This window comes from Stenella coeruleoalba, assembly GCF_951394435.1.
Source record: "Stenella coeruleoalba genome assembly, chromosome: 3".
NCBI classification, from domain to species: Eukaryota; Metazoa; Chordata; class Mammalia; order Artiodactyla; family Delphinidae; genus Stenella; species Stenella coeruleoalba.
In genome coordinates, this window is record NC_137148.1 from 26,937,986 (window position 1) to 26,960,562 (window position 22,577).

The 22,577-nt window shown below is 43.9% G+C and overlaps 1 protein-coding gene across 1 annotated transcript in view; it reads left to right on the forward strand.

Annotated features, from left to right (window-relative positions):
* Window positions 1-15,785, forward strand: part of NPR3 (natriuretic peptide receptor 3) — a 64,887-nt gene extending 49,102 nt beyond the window's left edge. The window contains exons 4-8 of the mRNA XM_079918272.1: window positions 3,798-3,933; window positions 9,531-9,625; window positions 11,455-11,590; window positions 13,336-13,423; window positions 14,425-15,785. Coding sequence (XP_079774398.1) covers window positions 3,798-3,933; window positions 9,531-9,625; window positions 11,455-11,590; window positions 13,336-13,423; window positions 14,425-14,536 — 567 coding nt within the window. The 3' untranslated portion in view covers window positions 14,537-15,785. The remainder of the gene's footprint in view (window positions 1-3,797; window positions 3,934-9,530; window positions 9,626-11,454; window positions 11,591-13,335; window positions 13,424-14,424) is intronic.
* The last annotated feature ends 6,792 nt before the right edge of the window (window positions 15,786-22,577 follow it).

Sequence of the window (22,577 nt, forward strand, 5' to 3'; positions counted from 1 at the left end):
GTATCTGTGAGTCCGCTTTGGAAAAGAACTAGATTTGTATTCAGCTTTTCCCATGATAGAGAATTAAGAAGAAACTACACTAACAAATAGACGTGGCTGACAGGTGCTATCAGGGAGAAGGCCAAAGGCAAAAATGGCTTTCTTTTATGTGGAATAGCTGTCACTGGCCAGCACCAGAGGACAGAATCAAGGGAACTGAGACGAAATGACGGGAGAGCATGCTTCCTTGTTCTGGGCAAACTCCCCAGAATGAGCGGAAGATGGTGAACGATTTCCATCTTGTTTGAACGAAAGACACTTTGATGCACAGCGCAAATCATTATCATCCTGGAGCTGGTCCCTCACGGGGGTCGACTTCACCAGCTGCCTTGTGTGGAGTCCATCTACGCACCAGTGGGGGGCGGCGGTGCTGTTTGGTGGAGACGAAACTCCTATGGCTCATGAACTGTATTTGTTCTCTTAACTCTGCCATCGAGCAGGGGAATGGCTGCATTTAGGAATTTAAGGAAGACTCATGGCTGATGACAGTAAGGAAGGGCTTTCCGGCTAGAAATGAGGCTTACTACTAGAACAGGTCGGTCAGAAGAGGGAACGCTGTTTTCTTCCTTTAGTAACCACTGCCTGATCTGTCAGGCAGGAGTTTGAAGTCGCAGTGTTGTTCTGGCCAGAGGCGGAGGTGGGGGGGTGGGGGAGGACGGACCAGATGACCTCGTTCCTTTCAGCCTGGGGGCCAGTGGAAAGTGTTCCAAAGGCAACTTAATACTCTGGATTTATTTTTCTCCCTCATTTTTTAAATAAATTGGCACTTCCAATTTTCAGTGTCTATAATGTGCTAATGGGCTTTCCTCCCATTAAAAAACACGTGTGGATGTGAGAATGTTCTCCTCGAGAAAAGACGGTCTCTGGGGTCTTGCTTCTGGCTTGAGGTCCTATGAGGTAGGTGTTATGAAACGTCCCCCGCAGCGGGCTGGGGTGTGAGTGAACCTCAGTGGGGGCCAGCAGCTCTCCTGCTAATTTTGGCAGGAGAAGGAGACACTCAGCCAATTTGAGAGGAAAGAAGGTAAATTTTGCATTTCATTTGCAAACCCAGATAAAATGAGTTTTTGGACGCGAGCAGGTATTGAGAGCCTATCTATTCTCTTCTACCATTAAGCCTGTGAGGACAGAAGTAATCCAAGTTCATGTTTTTCAGCCAGATAATTATTCTTCCCATCCTGATTGTAGAGGGGGCAGCTCAGAGGGCGTATCAAGAAGGAAGGGAGTTCAAGAGCCAGACAGAGGGTGGTGCTGGGACACGTGTCCAGTGCTTTGGGTGGCCAGTGGCAGCGTGGCGGCCCAGGGTTAGGATTTTGAGAAAGAGGAGGGAGCGAGGTGGACAGGTGATGTCCAGCAGCTGGTACTTCACAGTCTAAGGAGGGGCTGTCTTAGACTCCCTCAGAGCAAGGACTATAGGTGGAACAATTCTCACTTACAGAATGCAGGGAGATGGTAGGTGAGTGATGCCTTTAGGTTCTCAAAGTAAGGAGTGGATCGGACCAGGGCTTTTCAAAGGCATCTTATGTTTCCCATATTCCACGATTCTATGATGCTTCCCTCTGTAGCAGGGTGGTTTTTATACAATTATCAAAGGGAAGATTGATCTTTTGAAAAAATAGTTTTCATTGTGGCCTGAGGATTAAGTTACACAGCTACAGTCCACTCATTAACTCATCAGCATGCTACGTTCTCAAGCCATGATGACTTCGTGGCCTAAGTGAAAATTTCATATTCCTCTGGAAAATTGAATTAGCATAGCACAATCAGCAGAAAATTATCTTTGACTAGTAGATTTTATTTCTACATCATTCTGCTTTGCCTAAAAAAATAATGACTCTGAGACTTGATGGCTAACAGTAAGAGCTAATGTCTACCATTTGCTTTCACAGTCCCAAGAGCTGTGTTAGATGTTTTACGTGCACTCGTTCATTTAATCCCCAGAAGAGCTCTATGAGATGAGTAGATACTGAACTCACATTTAGTCGATAAGGATATTGAAGACTTGAGAGATCAACTAACATGTCAGGGCCAGGATTAGACTCTGGGTCTAGCAGCTAACTGAGGGGTCTCCTGTAAACCATACTCTTCTGTCCTCTGCCTCTCCCAGAGGGTCAGTGGAATTGACTAGCTTGGGCTGCATCCATCGCAGTTGGGTGGAATTAAGGACGTGACTTTGTGGAAGAGAACTGTTTGGAATATGAAAGCATGAACAAGGAGGCTTAGTTTCCATTAAGTGTAAAGTGGGTCAATAAGATATGTTGTAATAGTAATTAGATCCCTTATTTTCTGAACACTGCTATTAGGAATTAGAAGCTAAGCAGGATTCCTAGGTTTATAATTCTCTGTCTCTAGACAATAACAACAAAGGTAACAGGGAGTGCTGACTTTTACATATTTTACATCTATTAGTTCACTTAAACATGACAGCAGCCCCTTGAGATAGGCACGAGTATTTTCCTCATTTTCCAGATGGGGAAAACTGAGACCCAGAGTGGTGCAAAAGCACAGCCAGGAAGTGGCAGAGCTGGGTGGCGAGCCCAGGCTCTTTAACCATTATTCTAGCCTGCCTCTCGGCACTAGGCTTTGGCAATTCTGAAATATTTGCTCCTCTGATGCAAACACGACTTATTGTCCTTCAGGGTGGGATGAGGCCAAGAAGAACTGGACGTTGAGCCATGTCTTATGTGAATGTTTGTGTATTTGAACCAGGTGGCTCTCTTCCTCTGGGGTTTCTTTCTACGACTGGGGCAGGAATGCCTCTCTCAATGCCTCACCGTGGTTGTCTGTGGGATGCCCAATTCACTCTGCTGCATGGAATTCCATTCTTCTGAAAGAAGAAGGCTGGAATTTGGGGGTACTCTTATACCTAATCTGTAAGCTACTAAGTGTTTCAAGATTGTATTTGCTCAGTTCATGTTCAATGACGTTACAGTGGGTTTAAATGTGGTATCAGAACTTGCCAAATGGTGCTTATAGAAGGACACAAGGCTCAGAAGGATTGACTTCTCCAATTTCACATGAAGTTGTATGTTTCTGAGCGCAAGGGCTATCTTACTTGAGCCAGGACTCAACTGAGATAAACCAATGGGCTGTTTCCATTCTTGTCTTTGGAGCTTGGCAGGGACTGGAGGTAGGGAGTGGTCAGATGCCCTGGAACTATTCAGAACACAAACTGGAAAGAGAAACTGAGATGTTGATGCTGGTAGAGGAGAGGACAGAAATGCTGGGCAGGCAGAGATGGCAGCGTCCGTTCCTCTTTGCCCCCTTTGTGCTCTACTAGGAGTTCAGTAGTATTTGAATATGAATGAATGGATCCCTACTGTGTTTTTAGCCATGCTCTACATTCAGAGCATGGAGATCACAGGGGCTGGTGAAGATGGAGAAGACCTCAGGGGGAAGGTTGGACTCTGGTTGGCTTGAGGTAGAGAGCAGATGTGGGAAGAAGGAGGGCACGTGTGCAGAGGCCTCTATGGGCAAAGGCTGATGCACCTGGAATACTTAACCTGGCCCACAGGTACAGTGTTCTTGACTTCTGTAATATCTTGTCTGCTCTCCAAACTCCCAAACGGGGGAAGGGTTTTCCTGACGAAGCCAGTGCCAAGAAGATTGTGGCATGAGTCTTTTTAGCTACTCTTTCGCACACCTCTGCCATCGCTTACAGGCCTCGAGTCTAACTTGTTAACCACTTGGATTTGCCCACATTATTCCCGAATGTGAGTCGTTTGTTGTCTGGGCTCACCCAGCTGGGCTTTCCTTTCCAGGTTAACATGTTTGTTGAAGGATTCCACGATGCCATCCTCCTCTACGTCCTGGCTTTACATGAAGTACTCAGAGCTGGTTACAGTAAGAAGGATGGAGGGAAAATTATCCAGCAGACTTGGAACAGAACATTTGAAGGTGAGGTTTCAGTCTACAAGGCAACAACACTCTGCAGCTGACCAAGCTGCTTCTTTCCTGGTTCTGTTTTTCTCTCTTACAACCTTGGGACCTTGCCAGCGTCTTACTTTTCTCAGCTGTAGAAGAAGGAGAATAAGTTAAGATCAACCCACTTCACAGGCTTGTTGTGAAAATTAAATGAGATAAACTTGTGAAAGTGCTTTGGAAGAGTCCCACTGATATAGGAAGTGCCTTGTCTCCTGATTACTAGATGACAGCTCTAGGCTTCTTAAAATTAATCACAAGCCCCATTCACAACAAATAATCAGTTTGTGAAGAGTTCTGTGATCAGTTTTTTTTTTTTGGCGTTACGCGGGCCTCTCACTGTTGTGGCCTCTCCCGTTGCGGAGCACAGGCTCTGGACGCGCAGGCTCAGCAGCCGTGGCTCACGGGCCCAGCCGCTCCGCGGCATGTGGGATCTTCCCGGACCGCGGCACGAACCCGTGTCCCCTGCATCGGCAGGCGGACTCTCAACCACTGCGCCACCAGGGAAGCCCTGTGATCAGTTTTAAAAGGAATAATCCCAGACATACATTCCTCTGTTCAAAACTAGGAGGTTTGAGATGATAAGCAGGTCCATTTGAGCTCTCTGCTTATATTTTATTTTTTAAAATGGTGAATACCAGCTGTTGCTTAAGAACAGAGAAGTATAAGAACAATGACAACAACAAAATGGCTCGTCATCTCATCACTCAAGCAATCTCCGTTGACATTTAAACATTGTACAAGAATGAGACCATTCTTGGCTGGAAAATTTGAATGCTACAAAAATGTACAATATGAAAAGTGAAAGTTTTCCCTTCACACCCTAGTCCCCTGTCCCCAGTGTAATCACTATTAACAATTTCCTATGATTCAGCCTAAAAATATTTTATGCCTTCTGCCAGCACATATGCATTTGTATATCTTATCTAAAAAATTTACACAAAAGGGTCATACTATGAATGCCATTCTTCATCTTAGCTTTTTCACTTGTATGTCAAGTAGAAGAATTTTCCATATAAGCACTCATAGATTCAGCACATTTTTACATGATGGTTCCATATTTTTCCACTGTTTGGCTGTACAAGTATTTCTGTAACCAGTCTCCTATTGATGGGCACTTCAGTTGTTTATAGTTTCTGCTATTATGCAAAATGCTATTATGATCTTACACATCTTGATGAATTTTTGTGAGTACATCCAATAGGGAACATTCTCAGTCATGGCCTATATGGGTCCAAAAGTATGTTGGTACCTTTTAAAGTGCATTAGGTATTGCCAAATATCTTCCAGAAAGGTCTACCAGTCCATATTCTTGGTAATAGCATGTGGAGTGCTAGTTTCCTCTCACCTCCCCATCAGTCAAAAAAAAATGAACATGAGACTCAATATGAGAATGATCCAGCTGCTGGAGCCCTGCGGATGTCAACTTCAGATTCACTCATTCATTCATGCATCAGATATTCTTGAGCACTTACTATGTGCCAGGAGCCGGTCAAGGCGCTGAGGATTCAGCGGTGAACTAGGGAAATCCCCTGCAATCAACTGAGCTTCCATGGTGGTAGGGGGAACTGGCGATAAACGAATAAATATACCACTTCAGGGGCTATAAAGTAAAGCAGGTTAGGGGGCTGGAAAGTGATGGGAGGGGTGTGGTAGGACTGCTAATTTAAATAGAGTTGTCTGGGAAGGTCTTTCTGATAAGCGGTGGTTGAGTAGAGACCTCAGAGTAGTGAGAGAAATTATGTAGATGTTTAGGAGAGAATATTCCAGAGGCAGCAGCAAACACAGAGACCCTGAGTGTATCTGGCAGGAGAGTGCTGAGGGCCCCCGTAAGAGCGAGGAGGCCGGTGTGGCTGCAGCAGTATGTGAGCCGCAGTGTGATCGTAGCCAGAGTCAGAGGTAGTGGGGCCAGATCCTGTGGGCCCGGAAGCTGCACTGAGGACCTTGGGTTTCCACCTGAGTGAGATGGAAAGCCACCAGAGGGTGTCGAGGGTCAGGATCTGTCTTGAGTCTTTTTTAGATGGGGGCTTTCTGGGGGCTGAGGAAAATAAACTGTAGTATGCTGGTGGGTAGCATCTGAGGACCGCTGCCATACAGGTCACTGACCAGAGGTCAGGAAACCCACAACCTAGCCACTGGCTGTGACCTCAGTCCTTTGGGCTTCTTCTTTGTCATCAGTACTAAGGGGGCTGGACTAGCCGATGACTGACAAAGACCCTTTCAGTTCTGCATCATGCCAACTCGTCCTTTAATGCACTGGGGCTATGCCTATATGTATTTATCAAGGCTAGATTTGGGGCACGTGTTTTTTTTTCCCTTGGGACTCCCGTCCACTCCACTGCCTCGTCTTGCCCTTGGTTATTAGAAAGGGTAGGACGGTACAGAGAGGTCAAGTTCCAGCGAGAGTTGTCTGGGCAGCAGCTATGGTGACATTTGGTGGATTTCATTTCTCCTTGGTGGTTTCAGTGGATGCCACATCTTACTCAAAACTAGAGTGACATCTGCTTTAACTCTGGACAGATTGTAGGACATGAACAAATAAAATAAGCCTCCAGGATTATCTTGCTCGACCTCTGACTGCTTCAGCTGAGGAGTTGGAATCAAATAGGATAAGTCAGGGGGCATATTAGGACTGAGTCAAATTTCCCAGAAGTTGTGTCCTGTGCACTGAGAAACCGGCATGTGTGGACATGACCTTGGTAGGCCACATCCTGTTCCTAGTTACTCCTCACTACACGATGTGGTCATTTGCTCTTGGTCATCTGAGGGAGGTTGTTAAGGGAAGGGCAGGTGCCCACAATGGCTGGAACTCAGTTTTCTTTAGAGGACATGGACTAAATTTTCCCATAGGCCAACCTGATGCTTCCATTCTAGGGCTGGGTCTACACAGGCAATACGAAATGAGTCCCAAAACAATCAACTGTATAGTTCAGTCTAAACTTAGAATCTCATTTGTCCAAATGTAAAGATAATTGAAGCCAAGGTAAGTTTTGACCTTGAATTGTTTGAAGAACCCCTTTTATTTGCTAAACAATGATCAATCTGAGGGTAGCCCACAAAAGAACTATAAAAAAATCCCCAACTGTTCTAAAATTAAAAACCATTTAAATTTTAATGGTCACTGTAAGTGACCATAAAGTTGTCAAGGGAAAAATACTCTGGACGTTATTTGACAGATTTGGATTTCATTACCGTGAAACCTATGACCAAATCTCAAGGTTTTCAATAAATGGCCTGGGAAGAAGCTGAATTTCCTCTCTGTGTGAGACGTCAGAGTGACAAGGTAAATAGGACTGTGGCTCAAACCTTGAGCTCCGCTACAGGCCAATAGAAATGAGGGTGGAAAGTCTCATTACTTATGTACAGGAAAATTCTGCTGTCAGCCTGACGATCTCACCTTATGTACAATACTCTCAGGTGAAGTCTCACTTGCTAATTGGCCACCTGAGGGTTCACACCCCATTTCTTGGCAGAATTGTAATAGCTTAAAGTGTAGTGAGGTCTTGGATTACTAGGGCCGCCTTGCCTTATAAAATACTCTGCAAAACACGTAGCAGAACACACCATCATAAACACCTCTGAACAGAACGGCATGTGGTTTTAGACAGCCAATATGTTTGGAGATAAATATATATATATTTAAATGACATTAATTACTTAAAAGTTGTATAGACTGTCAAGGATAAGCTAGCTTGAGATAGGTGTATCCTTTGTAATCAGTCTATGTTAAGAAGACAAAGAAATCAAGATGAATAGTAGCTCCATTCTGTTTCCGGCAAAGTAGACCAAAGTCTGGAAAAATCAGTGGGCCTTCAAACAGCAACCCAGAGGACAGTAAACCCACATACTTGCCCTCTCCAAACCACACTAGAGGATGGAGCGTTCCCTTGGGATCCCTTTTCCCAGACATTCATTTTACTTCCGGAGAGAACCACATCAGTAGAGGTGCCAATTAAGAATTACACTGAACTTTGCCACAGTTTAAATTGAAAGAAAACAAATACTTAGAATGTGGCTGACATATAAATTCTCTTAGTTAATGAAAATTGCAATATAGACATATTTAATATCAACTAATAGTATATACGTATTTGCTTTTATTGATTAGCTGCTGTAAGCCACCATTGCTAACCAAAGTAAATCCAAATCCTTTGTGTGGCACTCAAGGCCCTCCATGCTCTGGCCACCCTGTTCCAGCTGTTCCAGCTTTACGTCTCACTGTTCCCTTCCATACACATGGGCCACCTCCCCCAAAACCTCACCGTCCCTTGGATTCCTTTCAGCTTTTGTGGCTTTGTAAATACTAACAGGGCTGCCTTTCTGCCTAGAACACTCCCACACTCTGCTGGCTGCTTGTCTGAAACAGAGGCTTCACCAACATTCCTATAAAAGACCTGCTCTCTTTTACTGAGTCCCCCAGGAGTCTCCAACTAGATGTGCCAGCTCCTCTTCTGAGTGGTGTGGGCACAGTCAGAATGTCCTCTCCCAGATTCCAGGCATAGCGATAGAAGTAACGACAAAAGAAGGAAACGACCGACTTCTCTTAAACCCATGTTGAAAGTACTTTACCTGTTTCAGCTCACTTAATCTTTTCAGCAGCCTCTTGGCAGGGAGCTACTATTATGCCTCTTTTACAGTCCTGGAGACTGAGGCTCCGTGGGCTAAATCCTTGCCCAAGGTCATAGGCTAGGAAATGTGAAAGCTGGGATTCAGATGCAGGCAGTTGGATTCCAGCGCCACCAAAATAAACCCCTTGTCTAGCCTGTCTCTCTCTTGAGCAGACACTGTGTCCAGATCATCTTTGCCTCAGCATTAAATTCAGCCCCTAGTTATCACTGGATAAACAATGAATACTTTACTGTATCTATATGAGATGATGAATGTTAAACTCATTTCACAGTATCTGTAAGTCAAACCTTTATGCTGTACACTTGAAACTCACACAGTGAGATATGTCAGTTACATCTCCATTAAACTGGAAGACAGAAACAAAACCCCCAAAACAATGAATGAATGAACACACGTGAGATAAAACTAGCTCAGCTTTGCTCTTGGCTCCCATGACCTGCGAAGCAGGCCCTTTGCTCTCCTGGGCGTCCAAGGAGCCCACAGGCAAGCACATTCACTGAGTCCTGGGCCTGGAATGGGTTTTCTTTTATAATGTTTGCCCAGTGATAACGTGAACCCATGACAAGTCTAGGAACTGTACTACAGCTCCGCTTCTCGCTCTGCATTTTTAAAAAAAATTAATACAAAACTCTGGGATAAGCATACTGCTTTCAGGATTAGCCTTAATCTTTTTTTTTTTTCTTCTTTAACATATTCCCCAAAGAAGGTCATTTGTTTCTTTTTCTTTTCATTTTTAAATGGAGAAATGTTAAGAATTTAGGAATGCAGACACAGATGAAATTACAATGTCTTTTCAAATGCCAACAAAAATGCTCCGAGTTTGATGAGATTCCCTGTGGCATGAGTTTGTTTAAAAAAGTCCTGTCGATTCATTTTCTTGTTTTTGTTGGCGGACAGAGGCATTTTAAGTAACCAACTGGAGTCCTTTCCATCTCATCCTCTAGGTATTGCCGGGCAGGTGTCCATAGATGCCAATGGAGACCGGTACGGGGATTTCTCCGTGATTGCCATGACCGACACGGAAGCGGGCACCCAGGAGGTAAGCAAACAGGACTTCTGCCCCAGCCGCTCCTCTGCTTGTTGAAATTCCAAGGAATGTATTTGTCCTGGTGTCCAAATAGCTGCCCCGAAAGCAGCCTCCAAATAAAATGAGCTGCACACAAGGAGTTTCCAAGAGAGGGCTTCCTTCTGGCTGAGGGTATCAGGGAAGACTTCAGGAAATGGTTCCACGTTTATCCTAAGTGGGGAAATCCTACCTTTCAAGTGGCCAAGAATCACACCTCAGTCCTAAGATACAGGACAGCATCATCAGCTGAGAGACGTAAAGTGAAATTGTGTATTTACTTCCTCCCTAAAAATTTGAAAAAAAAATTGTTTTTGGCGGGGGTGGGTACAAACTGGACATGCATTAGTATTTCAAAAGATGATGGAGTTTCAGGATAGCATCACGAAGAGAAAAGGGTGCCCTGGACACACAGAGGAGTTTCTGACACTTCCTGGGGTGTCAAGCTCTTGGCCTCAGCTTCCTCGGCTGTAATGAGGAAATCATAATCTCTCCCTTGCTGACCTCACGTGATGATCACAAACACCAGATAAAATGGAACCTAGAAAAGGACTGTATAAACTTTACATGATAAATACATAAATAAAGATTATAGGAATAGGCAGTGTTTCAGGTCCCATAATGAGGCTCCCTCTCTGCTTCTCTGAAGGCTCTCACCCAGAGTTGATGCTCCTGTCACACTTCCTGCGACCCTGCATGAAGGACTGTCTTCTCTCAGTCCACACGTACTTGGCCTTTGTGGGAGGGGCTGAGCCGGCAGGACCCACACTTGCTGCATTTACTGCACGGTTTTTTACTCTTCGATGGTCTGGGTCTCGTGTATGTTCGAGTCTCCCCCTCTATAAAAGGTGGATAGTAACCGTCTATTATAGATAGGGTTGTGGTGAGGAGTCAGGAGTGCATGTGTGTAAAGTACTTGGTATGTGCTCAGTACATGCCAGTGATTGTTAGTTTGGTGATTATCTAGAATTCTTTTCATTCTGACATGAAATGGCCTATGAGAGCTTGCTGGGCCTCTTTCAGGAGAGAGAGGGGGAGGGAGTGTCACAGGCCGCTCAGGAGCAGGGTGCTGGTGCCCAGACAAAAGGGAAACGGATCCCGAGAACCTGGGTGCGAAGGTACTTCTAGGTCAGGGCTCAGGGAGCTGATGAAACGGCTGTTGAACCAGAAACTGAGAGTGAACCTTGAACTGACCCATAAAAGAATACTGATTTTTTTCAGGGACCACAGGAGCTAATTGAAAAGGAGTTCAGCTTGGAAGTGGGGTGTAAATAGGGTAAATTCATCAGAGAGGAGAATGTAACCCCTGAAGTCAGGATGGGGAATAGTTTTGCAACCCGAGGAGGGTGAAGTGGGAAGTTCCTGAAGACGCTTTTTAATGCTTGAATTATATGCCAAGCTAACTGAGTGGTGTGAGGCCCACTTAGCCTGGGACCCTTAAGATGGGTCCTGACATCACTCATCCCTGAAAGGAACTTGGGCCTGACAGATGGCTGACCACGTGGGCTGCTCTGTGGCAGGTGGGAGAAGCAGTACCCTCTCCCGTGAGCAAGGGAAAAGCCATGCCTTCCCAGCTTATTGCTTTCTGTATAACCACCTTCCCTGCCATGGGGAGCCCGCTCTCCATAAATTATGCTCACCTTAAGAGCGCTGTTGGCGCCTGAAAATCTTGACCTACAAAGTCCTCAGAAACACACCATTGTAGTCAGTGTGAACGACAGGGGAGCCCACTCTGTGCCTCCTTTGGAACCAGATAACTTTGACCTTTCAGTGTGTATATGTATATATTTTTTGCCTTTATATAGGTTATTGGTGATTACTTTGGAAAAGAAGGTCGTTTTGAAATGCGACCGAACGTCAAATATCCTTGGGGACCTTTAAAGCTGAGAATAGATGAAACCAGAATGGTGGAGCACACAAACAGCTCTCCTTGCAAAGCATGTAAGTTTAGAGACTTAATTCGCTCTGTGTTTCATCATCTATGGTATCAGTATAATGCAGGGGTCATGACCTGAAAGTGCAGATTCCTGTTTCTGATGTGGTAAACCCATGGGAACAGTTCACAAACTGGCATCCGCCTTCAGCAGAGGCTTCTAGGTCCTTCTTCCCTTCCATCCTTTTCCAAAGTGGTAGAAGGCATCTCCCTATTTTTACATCTTGTACTATAATTTCTTAGTATTTGAGGTTTACACTTTTAGGGAGGATTAAAATATCAAATACTAAATGTCATCGCTTATTCATCTCTTGTTTCAAAGTTTGTATTTATTCTCTTATCCCTCAGAACCAGTGTCCCTTAGGCACCTGAAAATTTACAAATTGGCAAATAAGTGTGAAATCTGTTATTTATGAGCAGCCTTGTCATAAATATAGAAGCAAGTGGAGGGTCTCATAAGGAGCTTAAAAGTAGGAAAATGGTTGGAAATCATTGTTTTAGCAAGACCCTTTGATAAGCTATTGAGGGAGGGCAAAGTGAGTATCGACCTTTCAGGGAACTTGTTCACTTTAGGCTAATGTATGTGTGCTCCTTATGTCTTGGGAACAGTCTTTAACCTGTGAGGTATTTTTGTATATGCAATAGTTACGGGAAGGCATAAGGCAGAAATATGTTAAGAACACAGTCTCTGGAGTTATTGGGCCTGGATTTGGAATCCCACCGTTGTCACTTACTGGTTTTGTGAACCCAGGAGTGTTCTTCTATTTCTTTAAGCCTCAGTTTTCTCATATGTAAAATGAAAGAAATGTATCCCACTCTTAGGACTGCTCTGAGGATTAAATACGAATGCATATAAGACTGTGTCCTGAACTCTTTCTACACAAGCTAGCTATTTATCGTTTTTATATAATAACTGGGACACTACTGAACTTGATTGTTTCAAACTGTTACATTTTCACAAAGCTATATAAGACATTTTGACATGAAACTCTGGCTTTGGTGAGAGAACATCTAGAAACAGAACATTAACCCAATGAATTTTCTCACCAAATCTTCCAGCACTTGGAAGTGTCACCATCCAAGTGACACTGAAAATGAGAAGAGCCGGCTCAGTCCCATGGTCTCCATGGTTGTCTTCTCTGCCTGTAAACTCAAGAGTGTGGCTAGATCTGAAAACTTCAGTTTCCAGTTTTCTTCAAATCCTCCTTGAACCTGCTTTATCCCCACTGTGCTCACTTTTTTTTTTTTGTAACAATCATTCATCTAGTATTTTCTTAAGTGCTTTTTTTTTTTTTTTTTTTTTTTTTTGCGGTACGCGGGCCTCTCACTGTTGTGGCCTCTCCCGTTGCGGAGCACAGGCTCCGGACGCGCAGGCTCAGCGGCCGTGGCTCACGGGCCCAGCCGCTCCGCAGCATGTGAGATCTTCCCGGACCGGGGCAAGATCCCGTGTCCCCTGCATCGGACTCTCAACCACTGCGCCACCAGGGAAGCCCTTAAGTGCTTTTTAAGCTTTGCACTTGGTAAAAAACCCTCAAACCCCAAACCAAACCACAACCACCACTGCCACAACAACGAACAGGATCCCCTAGAAAATAGTTCTCAAAAAGAAAGGAAAATTGGAAAATTTGCCCCAAGTGGGAAATTGAGAAACACCTTCCAATGAATGAAAGTTTTCAATGACTGAAACGTCAGAATGAGGGATTTCTAGCTATTTCTCAACATGAACTCAGATTATCTCTGTTTCTTTTTCAAGCAGGTGGCCTAGAAGAGTCAGCGGTGACAGGAATTGTTGTGGGAGCCTTACTAGGAGCTGGTTTGCTAATGGCCTTCTACTTTTTCAGGTTAGAACCACTTTATAAGGTTTTAAAATTCACTCCCCTTTGCCACTTGCCTTCGAACGATCCTCCTTGTGGCCTGTGCCTATCTTGCTCTTACCCAAAAAGCATGTGGTGAGAAGAACTGAGCCATTCCTTTGGTGTGATGCTGGTTTGGTGGTCAGTGGGTTAGCATACCAGGCAGTGGGTCAAGGTTTCTATTGCCTCCCCCTATGGGCCACAGAACCACTGCTGTCTTTGACTTACAAATATTCTGACCCCATTCCTACCGCCCACCACATGCAAAAGTGGAGAGGGAATCTGGACAAAGGGAGAATCAACTTCCCCAGTCTCCGGCTTCCTCCAGTTTAGAAACAGGTGCTGGGCTCACCTTCTGTAGAGGACGTAGTGGCTCCAAGCAGCCTATGCTCTCAGGACATCTGTGCTCAGTATTTGAGAACCCACATGCTTAGTGACCACTGTGGTTAAGCCCCGAGTCTTGTAAAGTTGTAATATTTATGTGTGTTCAAGATACCGATAGTTTCGCATCTTGAGACCTGTTCATTCCTCTGCAATCTTTGGTGGTTGAGTTTGTGGCTTATTCTTAAGTCAGTGGACCATGATTTTTTTCATTTCTGTATGGAACTGTAACTGCGGGTGTATGTGACTCTTTGTGGGGACAATTGTATTCCTGTACGCTTCATCTGATCTTTATCTAGGGCATATCCTGGGAGCTGGGGAGAGCTTCTGTGGCAGAATAGACAAGACTTAACCCACGAGGCACCCAGGGAAGAAGGGGAAGGCTTGTTCTATGGCGTCTGGGAAAGCAGGCCAATTTTCCTCCTTGAATAAGGGCACAATGCCTTAGGGCACACTACTTTAATCTTTGACCAGGGTTTCATATTGTGTCACTTCTCATTTATTAACCCAAACCCAGATGTCCCTTGAGGGCATTCTTTGTAAGAGAAACCATAGTATTTTGTAGCCAAGCGAGGTTTTATTACTACATTCGCTTTCCCTTTACCCAGGAAGAAATACAGAATAACCATTGAGAGGCGTAACCAGCAAGAAGAAAGCAACGTTGGAAAACATCGGGAGTTACGGGAAGATTCCATCAGATCCCATTTTTCGGTGGCTTAAAAGGAAGCCTATTCTTTTGGCTTGAGATTCTTTAAGGAGATAAATGGGATGAAAAACATCAATGGAACAGAAGGGGCGCTCTTGAAAAACTCATTCTTTTAAGCAGTTAGTCATTTCGTTGTAAAATTTCTTTAGAAGCTCAGGAACTGTTATTAATCACCATATGCCTCCCGGCCTTTCATCTCGTGACAAACAAATATAAGAATATAACGTCACTTTGTTCAATGTTCATACTATTTCAAGGGCACATGATCAGATTTATGTTTTGAAGGTCTGATGTCTCCATATCTTGATGGCTTTTGCGGGGATTTTATGCAAGGCTATAAAATGTGTTTTTCTTAAATGAGATGTTTTATAGCTAGAATAAAATAATTTTTACAAGTAGAATATCCTTGAAAAGAATTTAACCCCAAGAAGAAGAAAACGTAATGAAAAGTCTCAAGGTAGGAAATACATCATTCCTTTCTCTAGGGCTGGTGGACAGATCTGAAGTTGAAAACTGCTCTGTCCGATGTATACATTCAGGTCCTGACTTCATATCTCGAAAAAGAATCCCCCCCTGCCCCCTGTCTCCTTCAGCGTCTCATAAAAGCTACTCTGGAAAGTTGTAACTATTAATAAGTTAAGAGGATTTATACAAGAAAAGCAAATCTAAGATGTTTCATTTTTTAATATAAAAAAGCCCTATTTCACACTAACACTTTATTTTTAAGTATTTTAATCTTATATTTTACTATTAGAAAATGTGTCTATTTTTTCATTTTGAAGATTAAATTTCACTTCTATTTTAAAAGCATGGGTAAAGTGTACAACAAACCAATAATGATGAAAGATGCCTCTCTTTTTCTCCCTCTTTTCCTCTTCCCCGTGGCTGTAGCCCAATACGAATTGCTGCTTTAATTACAGAGATCTGGAAATGTACTTAGATTATAGACTCTACAGGAATACATCAATTTACCTGTTTTAAATGCAACTTGTTTTAGGGATAGACTCCTTCCAGTTCTGGCCAGTGATGAGTGTCAAGACCAAGGATGAAATTTAATAGAATTAAGTCAGGTTTTATAAAAGGGAGGCGGTCCTTTTTTCTCAAGAAGAACTTTATAGAGTTAGAACTTGACAGTAAGCACAGAAACGATACATTTAATAGATGACATTTTACCAAAATTCACAATGACAATTTTGGTTAAAAGAGGGAATCTAAATAGCTACTATATTCCCTTTTAGTAAACTCCAGAGAGGCTTGCAGTCATCCACTAGTAACCCATGTAACAGGCGTAGGGATATGAGGAATTTGGACAGGGTTGAATAAGTATATACCAAATCTCTACTTTGTGCCTAGTACTCTGCTCATAGGTTTAAACTCAGGTTGCCGCTTTCATGTATAATTTGTGGAGAAAATAGACAATGAGGGAAGAATGGAAAGTTGCCAGATCACTGTCCCATCTTATCATGACGTCACGAGGGTCTTTCCTCAATAATGTTTTGAGCAGCCGGAAAATAGTTTTAAAAATTATCTTAATGTCTGGAAAAGACCATCTATAGGAGGAAAATGGGGCAGTTTAAGAAAATAGGGGAATATCAGAATTGGAGCAATTCCTAGGTAGTGATGGAGGCTGTGGCTCACACTGGTAATGGTGGAGGTGAGGCAGGGCGAGTGAGAGCCGCGTGTCCTGAAGTTGGCCTGAGCTTGCTTCCCTGGAGGTGTCCGCCACTCCTACTTCAGCCAAAGTGAATGGATTATTTCTGCGTGAGGCACATTCCCCCTCTATTGTTTAAAAATGGAACGCAGGCAGTTGGAGAACATGATAAAAGAATGAACTCTGATCAACTCAAGGGACTATGTTGTAGTTCTCCATGCTGGGTGCAAATGAAAAAGTGCTGAATTCAAAACAGGATGGAAAAAGCAGGCAAGAGAGGCCAGCGCCAGAAATTCTGACACAGGAAGACAGTTTGGGAAGTAAAATCCAGGAAAGTGACGCGTGTAACATCTCAGGACTCAACGTGAAAACAGAATGGAAGAGTTGCATCCATCTTATTTTTGTGAGTTGAGAGACTATTTCTCTCTCATTTATGTTTTTCAGTGATGTTTTCCACGTATTTTAGAGATACTCATTCTCTATTATCTTGTGTTTGTAAAAAAACATTAAAATTTTGAGCCTATGTGCTTATTACAGGGAAAAAACACTCTTACCTGACTGCAGTCTTTGGGTAGAAACATTTCTAACCTTTCTAGAATTTATATAGGGACTGTTAACGCTAACCTTTTTAAAGCAAATATCTTTTATTTCTACTTCAGGTAGAGGAATAGTTCTAAACTTAATATTATATTCCCAGGTAAAATCTTAAAAATTTTAAGTGAGAATTTAGTCTTTTAAAAATGGTAGAGCAGGGCTTCCCTGGTGGCGCAGTGGTTGAGAGTCCACCTGCCAATGCGGGGGACACGGGTTTGTGCCCCAGTCCGGGAGGATCCCACATGCCGTGGAGCGGCTGGGCCCGTGAGCCATGGCCGCTGGGCCTGCGCGTCCGGAGCCTGTGCTCCGCAACGGGAAAGGCCACAACAGTGAGAGGCCTGCGTACTGCAAAAAAAAAAAAAAAAAATGGTAGAGCAAATCATGAGGTTTCTGGTATTTGGACGCCATTCTCTTCCAATCTTAAAGTGATTCTAGTGTTCTTAAGATTGTTTATTTACATGTCTGTTTGCTATCCTTTCTTCCTTGAAATTGTCACATGAGTTACAAAACTCTATTAAGTTTTTAAAGCTCCCTTAAGTTGGGAAACGTTTGCTAAAAGTGTAGGTGTTTGGCCCAAGGTTACCCTGGGTTAAGACTTCTGGAGGTTATAAATCGGGATTGAAATTCCTAACTGCTAACATGTTTGACAACTAGTTATTCATGGGGCAACTTCACCAGTAGCCACATATCATATGGTAAAATAAATAGGACTTTAGTTCTTAAATCGTTCATAAATTATTATCCTGAACTCCAGGGCGTTCAGATTTCAAAAGGGATACTTTATCAGTATTTTCTTATCTGGCCAAACATAAGCTGACATTGATACAGGTCAGAATGAGTATATACTTTTTGTGTGTATACTCTTGGTGTTGGAAATAAGTATAGGTTTTTATGGTCATCATCATCATCTTAGATTTTTTCTTTTCTGGACTCAGAAATAAAAGCTTTCTCTAGGTGATCACTTCTATCCAGGAAGAACTTTCTGTGTAGAGTGTGGAGCTTCCCCCAGAATGACCACAGGCTCCACAAGGAAGTCCCTATAAACACTACATTTCTAGGAAGAACCATCAGCTTGTCCTTTCCTGAACTGCAGACATGGTTCCACAGGCTTTAAAATGGTTCTTTACACCTCAGAAGCTATATTTAATGGAGGAAGGGGAGAAAGGTAGGGAAAGTTAATGCCTCCTTTTCTCGTCTTCCGTAAATTCAAAGTCTTTTGCTTTGGAATGTCAAGCACTTCTCCCTAATCACATGCTCCTGGTATCATTCACTTATTCAAGGCACCTGTGCCCTTTGCTCCCCTAACTGACCACTTTACTTCTGCTTGCCGCCGATTTTGGGAGTGTGAGATTTGCCGTTGACCGTGAAAGTAAGGCCATTGTATAGACCTTATACAGACAGAGACAGGAATTCGGAGTAGGTCCAGTGGGCTGACCACCTTCTTGTGAGTGAGCATAAAGTAGCTGTTTGTGGAAGTCTCTTAGGAGACCAAATAGAATATTATGCCGCTGGTATTAAGGGAGTGTTTATAAACTGAAAGGAACACATACCTATGCTTCTTGGGACACAAAGCATTCGGATCCTAAGTGGATGCAGTCATAAAGCCAAACACCAACCAAAATCAGGTCCCTCGGTCTACGTTTCATGGGGTTGGTTTAGTTATGCCGTGTGGTTCAGTGCTTCATAAGGAAGCTGAAGACGAGCTGAGTTTCTTCTTCAGTAGAAAAAGTGGAAACTAATAACATGGAGTATGTTTGGGGGGCAGTGCGGAAGCACAGAGAATGAGGTGGCGCTGTTCAGAGGAATCTGTTTCTTTTTCAGTTGATCTTTAGAACTATAGAATAACCTATAATTTAGCTCCTCTTCAGTAAGAAGCTTGGGACACACCCAGCAAGAAGAATCAGGATCAAGCTCTTCCGAAAGAAACAGAAGAGGGTAGTGTTGCCAGCTGCCAGCATCTTTACCGCCCCTCCCGCCAACACCCTTTCCACTGTCCACCATGGCTCCAAAGATGCAACAGCATCGTGCCATGCAGGTAGCAGCTTGTGAGTACCTCCATGCTTCCTCAGGGGGAAAGAAGACCATGTGCTGGCTGTAAGAATGTAGCTGGCTTTTGATCAGAACCCTTACCTAACTTGACCACGTGCTCCCAGGGCAGTTCAAGCCTCTGATGTGCATATGCTCCAACAAACCTGGCTTCGGTTTTCAGCATGTAGAGCTTGCAGGTGTGCCCCCATAGCTAGACTCCAGGATTAAATCGACTTTCGAAAGGTGCTGGATTGCAGTTTGTTCAAATTTCTCATTAACCACTAATGTTAATTCCTACCAAAGGCAAAGCAATTCTAAACCAGCTGATGCTGTTGATGTTCATATTTTAAGCCACTTCAAACACAGTGAAGGGGTTTCAGTGGGAGCTGAGTCTCAGAAGTAAAAATCCATATATTACAATAACTCTTTGATGTATCAGGTGTGGGATGATTCCTAGGGGACATATTTGAACAAGCAGTATTAAGAGTTAGCTACAGTGCTGCATTGCTTTGATTCACATGTTTAAAGACCTAAATTTCTACGTGCAAGGAATAAAGAGCCCATTCACCAGGGTAAGTCACAACATAGGCTACCAAAGTGTATTCTATTTGCTAGGAGAACAAAGCTGTCATAGCACATAATAATTGCTCAGAGAAGGTTGAGAAAGAGGAAAATTTGGATTTTGAGACAGGCTATCCTATTTATTATTCAATGCCAAGATCTTAAAATGTTCAGTGTGGTGTGTCCTACAAGACAGCAATGAGGTGCCCATAACAGCCTGGAGATGCTGTGAGTTTGCAGATCTTTCTGCTGGGTCCTGGGAATCTGAGTTTTGTTCCCTGTGCATGGTGCATAATTGAATTCAAGAGGACACAGAACAGACACGTGGGGGATTACTTCTGCAGCCCTTGTCTTCTGGGCCATATTATTCACTGATAATTTACTATATAGGACTACCGAACAGTACATACCTACCATGAGTCTGGTAGAAAAGTAAAAGTAAAAGCTGACAGCTACATACAGTTTATTATTCGAATGTAAGTAGAACTATCTGCATATAATGTGATTTAATTTATTGTTGTTTTGTGTAGAAAACGAGAGTTAATGACTGTGGATATAACCCCTGTTTTGTATAATATATTTTATTTCTGGTGCAAATTGGTCAGTTAAGATATCTTCATTTGGTGTTTGGATATAAATGTGTATGTGTTCTTGTAAATGTTTCTGTTAAGCAAGAATGCCACATGCTCACAGTATAACAATGTGTTCTCATTAAAAAAATACGTCCCACAGAAACCTTTTCCTGTTTATAATTCAACCAACATACACTGCACATATCCATATTCTCCGAGGACTTTCTGGTCTCCTAGGACCAGTTTAAGTAAAAGATTAATTAGCAGATGGGATGAATTGTGCTGTCTGAATGGTACCCATGAAAGAACTCACGAATTTCTTCCCAGGACAGGGAAATTTGCAGAAATAAGAAAAGAATATATTATTAAAATGAGGAGCAAACCTTGAATTGGCAGGTAAGGGGAGAAATCTTTGTGAATGATATCCTGAGTCTCCACAGCTTGAGGACACCACATAGCTCCACGTTGGCCTCATATTATTATGTGCCTTGCCCACTCTGAAGAGGTCTCAAGTCAGTTTTGTCACTCTAAAGAGCTCCTCAGTTTCTAGGGTACTAAACAAGTCAATAGCCTGGAGCATCTACAGGTGACTCTGGCTTGTAAAAAGCTGCTTCACTCTCTGGGAAGTTAGTCATGATTTACTTTAAGCCCAAGAAACACATAGCAATCCTCAGGGTTGGATCAATGTGTCCCGGGCCCTGCTGCTGCTGTTGCCACCGCCAGTGAGGTCCCCTGGCAATACCACCAATGACACATTGGGTACTGGAGTTTGAGAAGGTTCTGCATCAGGATGCTGACTCTAGGGTTGGAGGTTGGGTCCTGGCAGGAATGAAGGGCGGGGCCAGGAAACCTCCAGGAAGCACAGGTGTCTCAGTCTACTTGGGCTGTTGTAACAAAATACCATAGGCTCGGGCTTATACAACAGAAATGTATTTCTCACAGTTCTGGAAAGTTTGGTTCCTGATGAGGGCTTTCCTCCTGGCTTGTAAATGGCTGGCTTCTTCCTGCATCCTCACATGGCCTGTCGTGTGTGTGTGTGTGTGTGTGTGTGTGTGTGTGTGTGTGTGTGTGTGTGTGTGTGTGTGTGTGTGTGTGTGTGTGTGCGTAGAGAGAGAGAGAGGGAGGAGGGAGGCTCTTTGGTGTCTCTTCTTATAAGGACACTAATCCTATGATGGGGCCCCATCTTTATGACCTCGTTTAACCTTAATTGCTTCCTTGGAGGCAAATACAGCCACACTGGGGTTTGGACTTCAACATATGAATTTTAAGGGGGACATAAACATTCAGTCCATAGCACAGAGTATTATCACTACTTTCCTACATCACTTTGGGGACCATGGCCTCCCTGAATCTTTCCATTCCACATCCTACCCATTTTGAATTTCTTCATGAACACCCAACACCCCACAATAGGCTAAAGATGCCTCACGACTGCAACTAGCGGGAGGTATGTCCCTGGAAGAACCCTTGGGAGCTCCAAAAACCATTGATTTAGGGCCTCACCCTAACCCTAAATCATGGGCTTCTGAGGTTGACTTAAATAGCATCTACTATTGGGAGAGGTACCAATGGCTGCGGATCTTTAAAAAATTAGCAATTTAATAAGCGATCTATTATCATCAAACTAGAACCACGAAAAATAATTCCTTTTGCAGGCTTTGTGCATCCCTGTCATAGCTGCCAAAGCCCTATCATTCCCATTTCATAGACGAAGACACAGTGGAGCCAGACTCCTGGGGTTTATATCCTGACTCTGATCCTTGCGGCTGTGTAACCTGTGTGACAATGGGGATAATCATAGTGCCGAGTTCATCAGCCTGCTGGGAGGACTTCAAACTTGCCACACAGTGAAGCATTCAAAAGAACGATTACCACACTCTCCTGTTTCCTTGGATAAGGAGACAAAACTCTCAGCTGGCCATTTTTGAGCCTTTTCAAGGCAATTTGGCTTGATGACACCTAGTCCTGCCTTCTTAGAGGATGAGATGAGAGACTATGAAGAGAAAGAGGTCCCTTTTCCGTACACTGTCTCCCCCACCCGCCAAAAGGTCCAGACAAGGGACAGGAGGGGACAGTGATGAAGCTCTCAGAGGGCGTGAGCAGTTTCATTCAAATCTGTTTTCTCCTCAGCTGGACCAGTGTGTCACACCTGCCACACACATCCTGATTTCCGCCACTGGCTGAGAGGACCTTAAGGACCGCTCCCTGGACCTCATCCCCCCTGGGCAATGACGCTAGCAGCTGTGATCAGTCAGAGCAGTACGTTCTCCCCTGCAACATGAGGGACTCTCGTGTGCCCTAAAGAACATCTTTCCCACCAGGGGCTGCCCTCACCCCAGGCCTCCCCTGAGAAAGCCGGGATTTTGTCCCAAACGCAACAGCGGCACCTCATAAGTGTGTTAGTGGATGGGGGCGGATTTTCCAGTGTAGACAAAAGGGGGTTCTTTTTCCACGGCCACTCCAGTGGGCCAAGAGAGACCAGGCATCCTGCTGCCTACTGGAAAGTGACCTCATCAAAGCCATGAAATCCCTGGTGCTTGTGGGGCTTCTCCCCATGGGACCTAGTGGCCCCAGAGACCAGACGAAGACAGAGCGCTTTTCTGGAAAGCCCGCCACAGTGCAGAGGGTCGGGTGAGGCAGGTCTGGGAG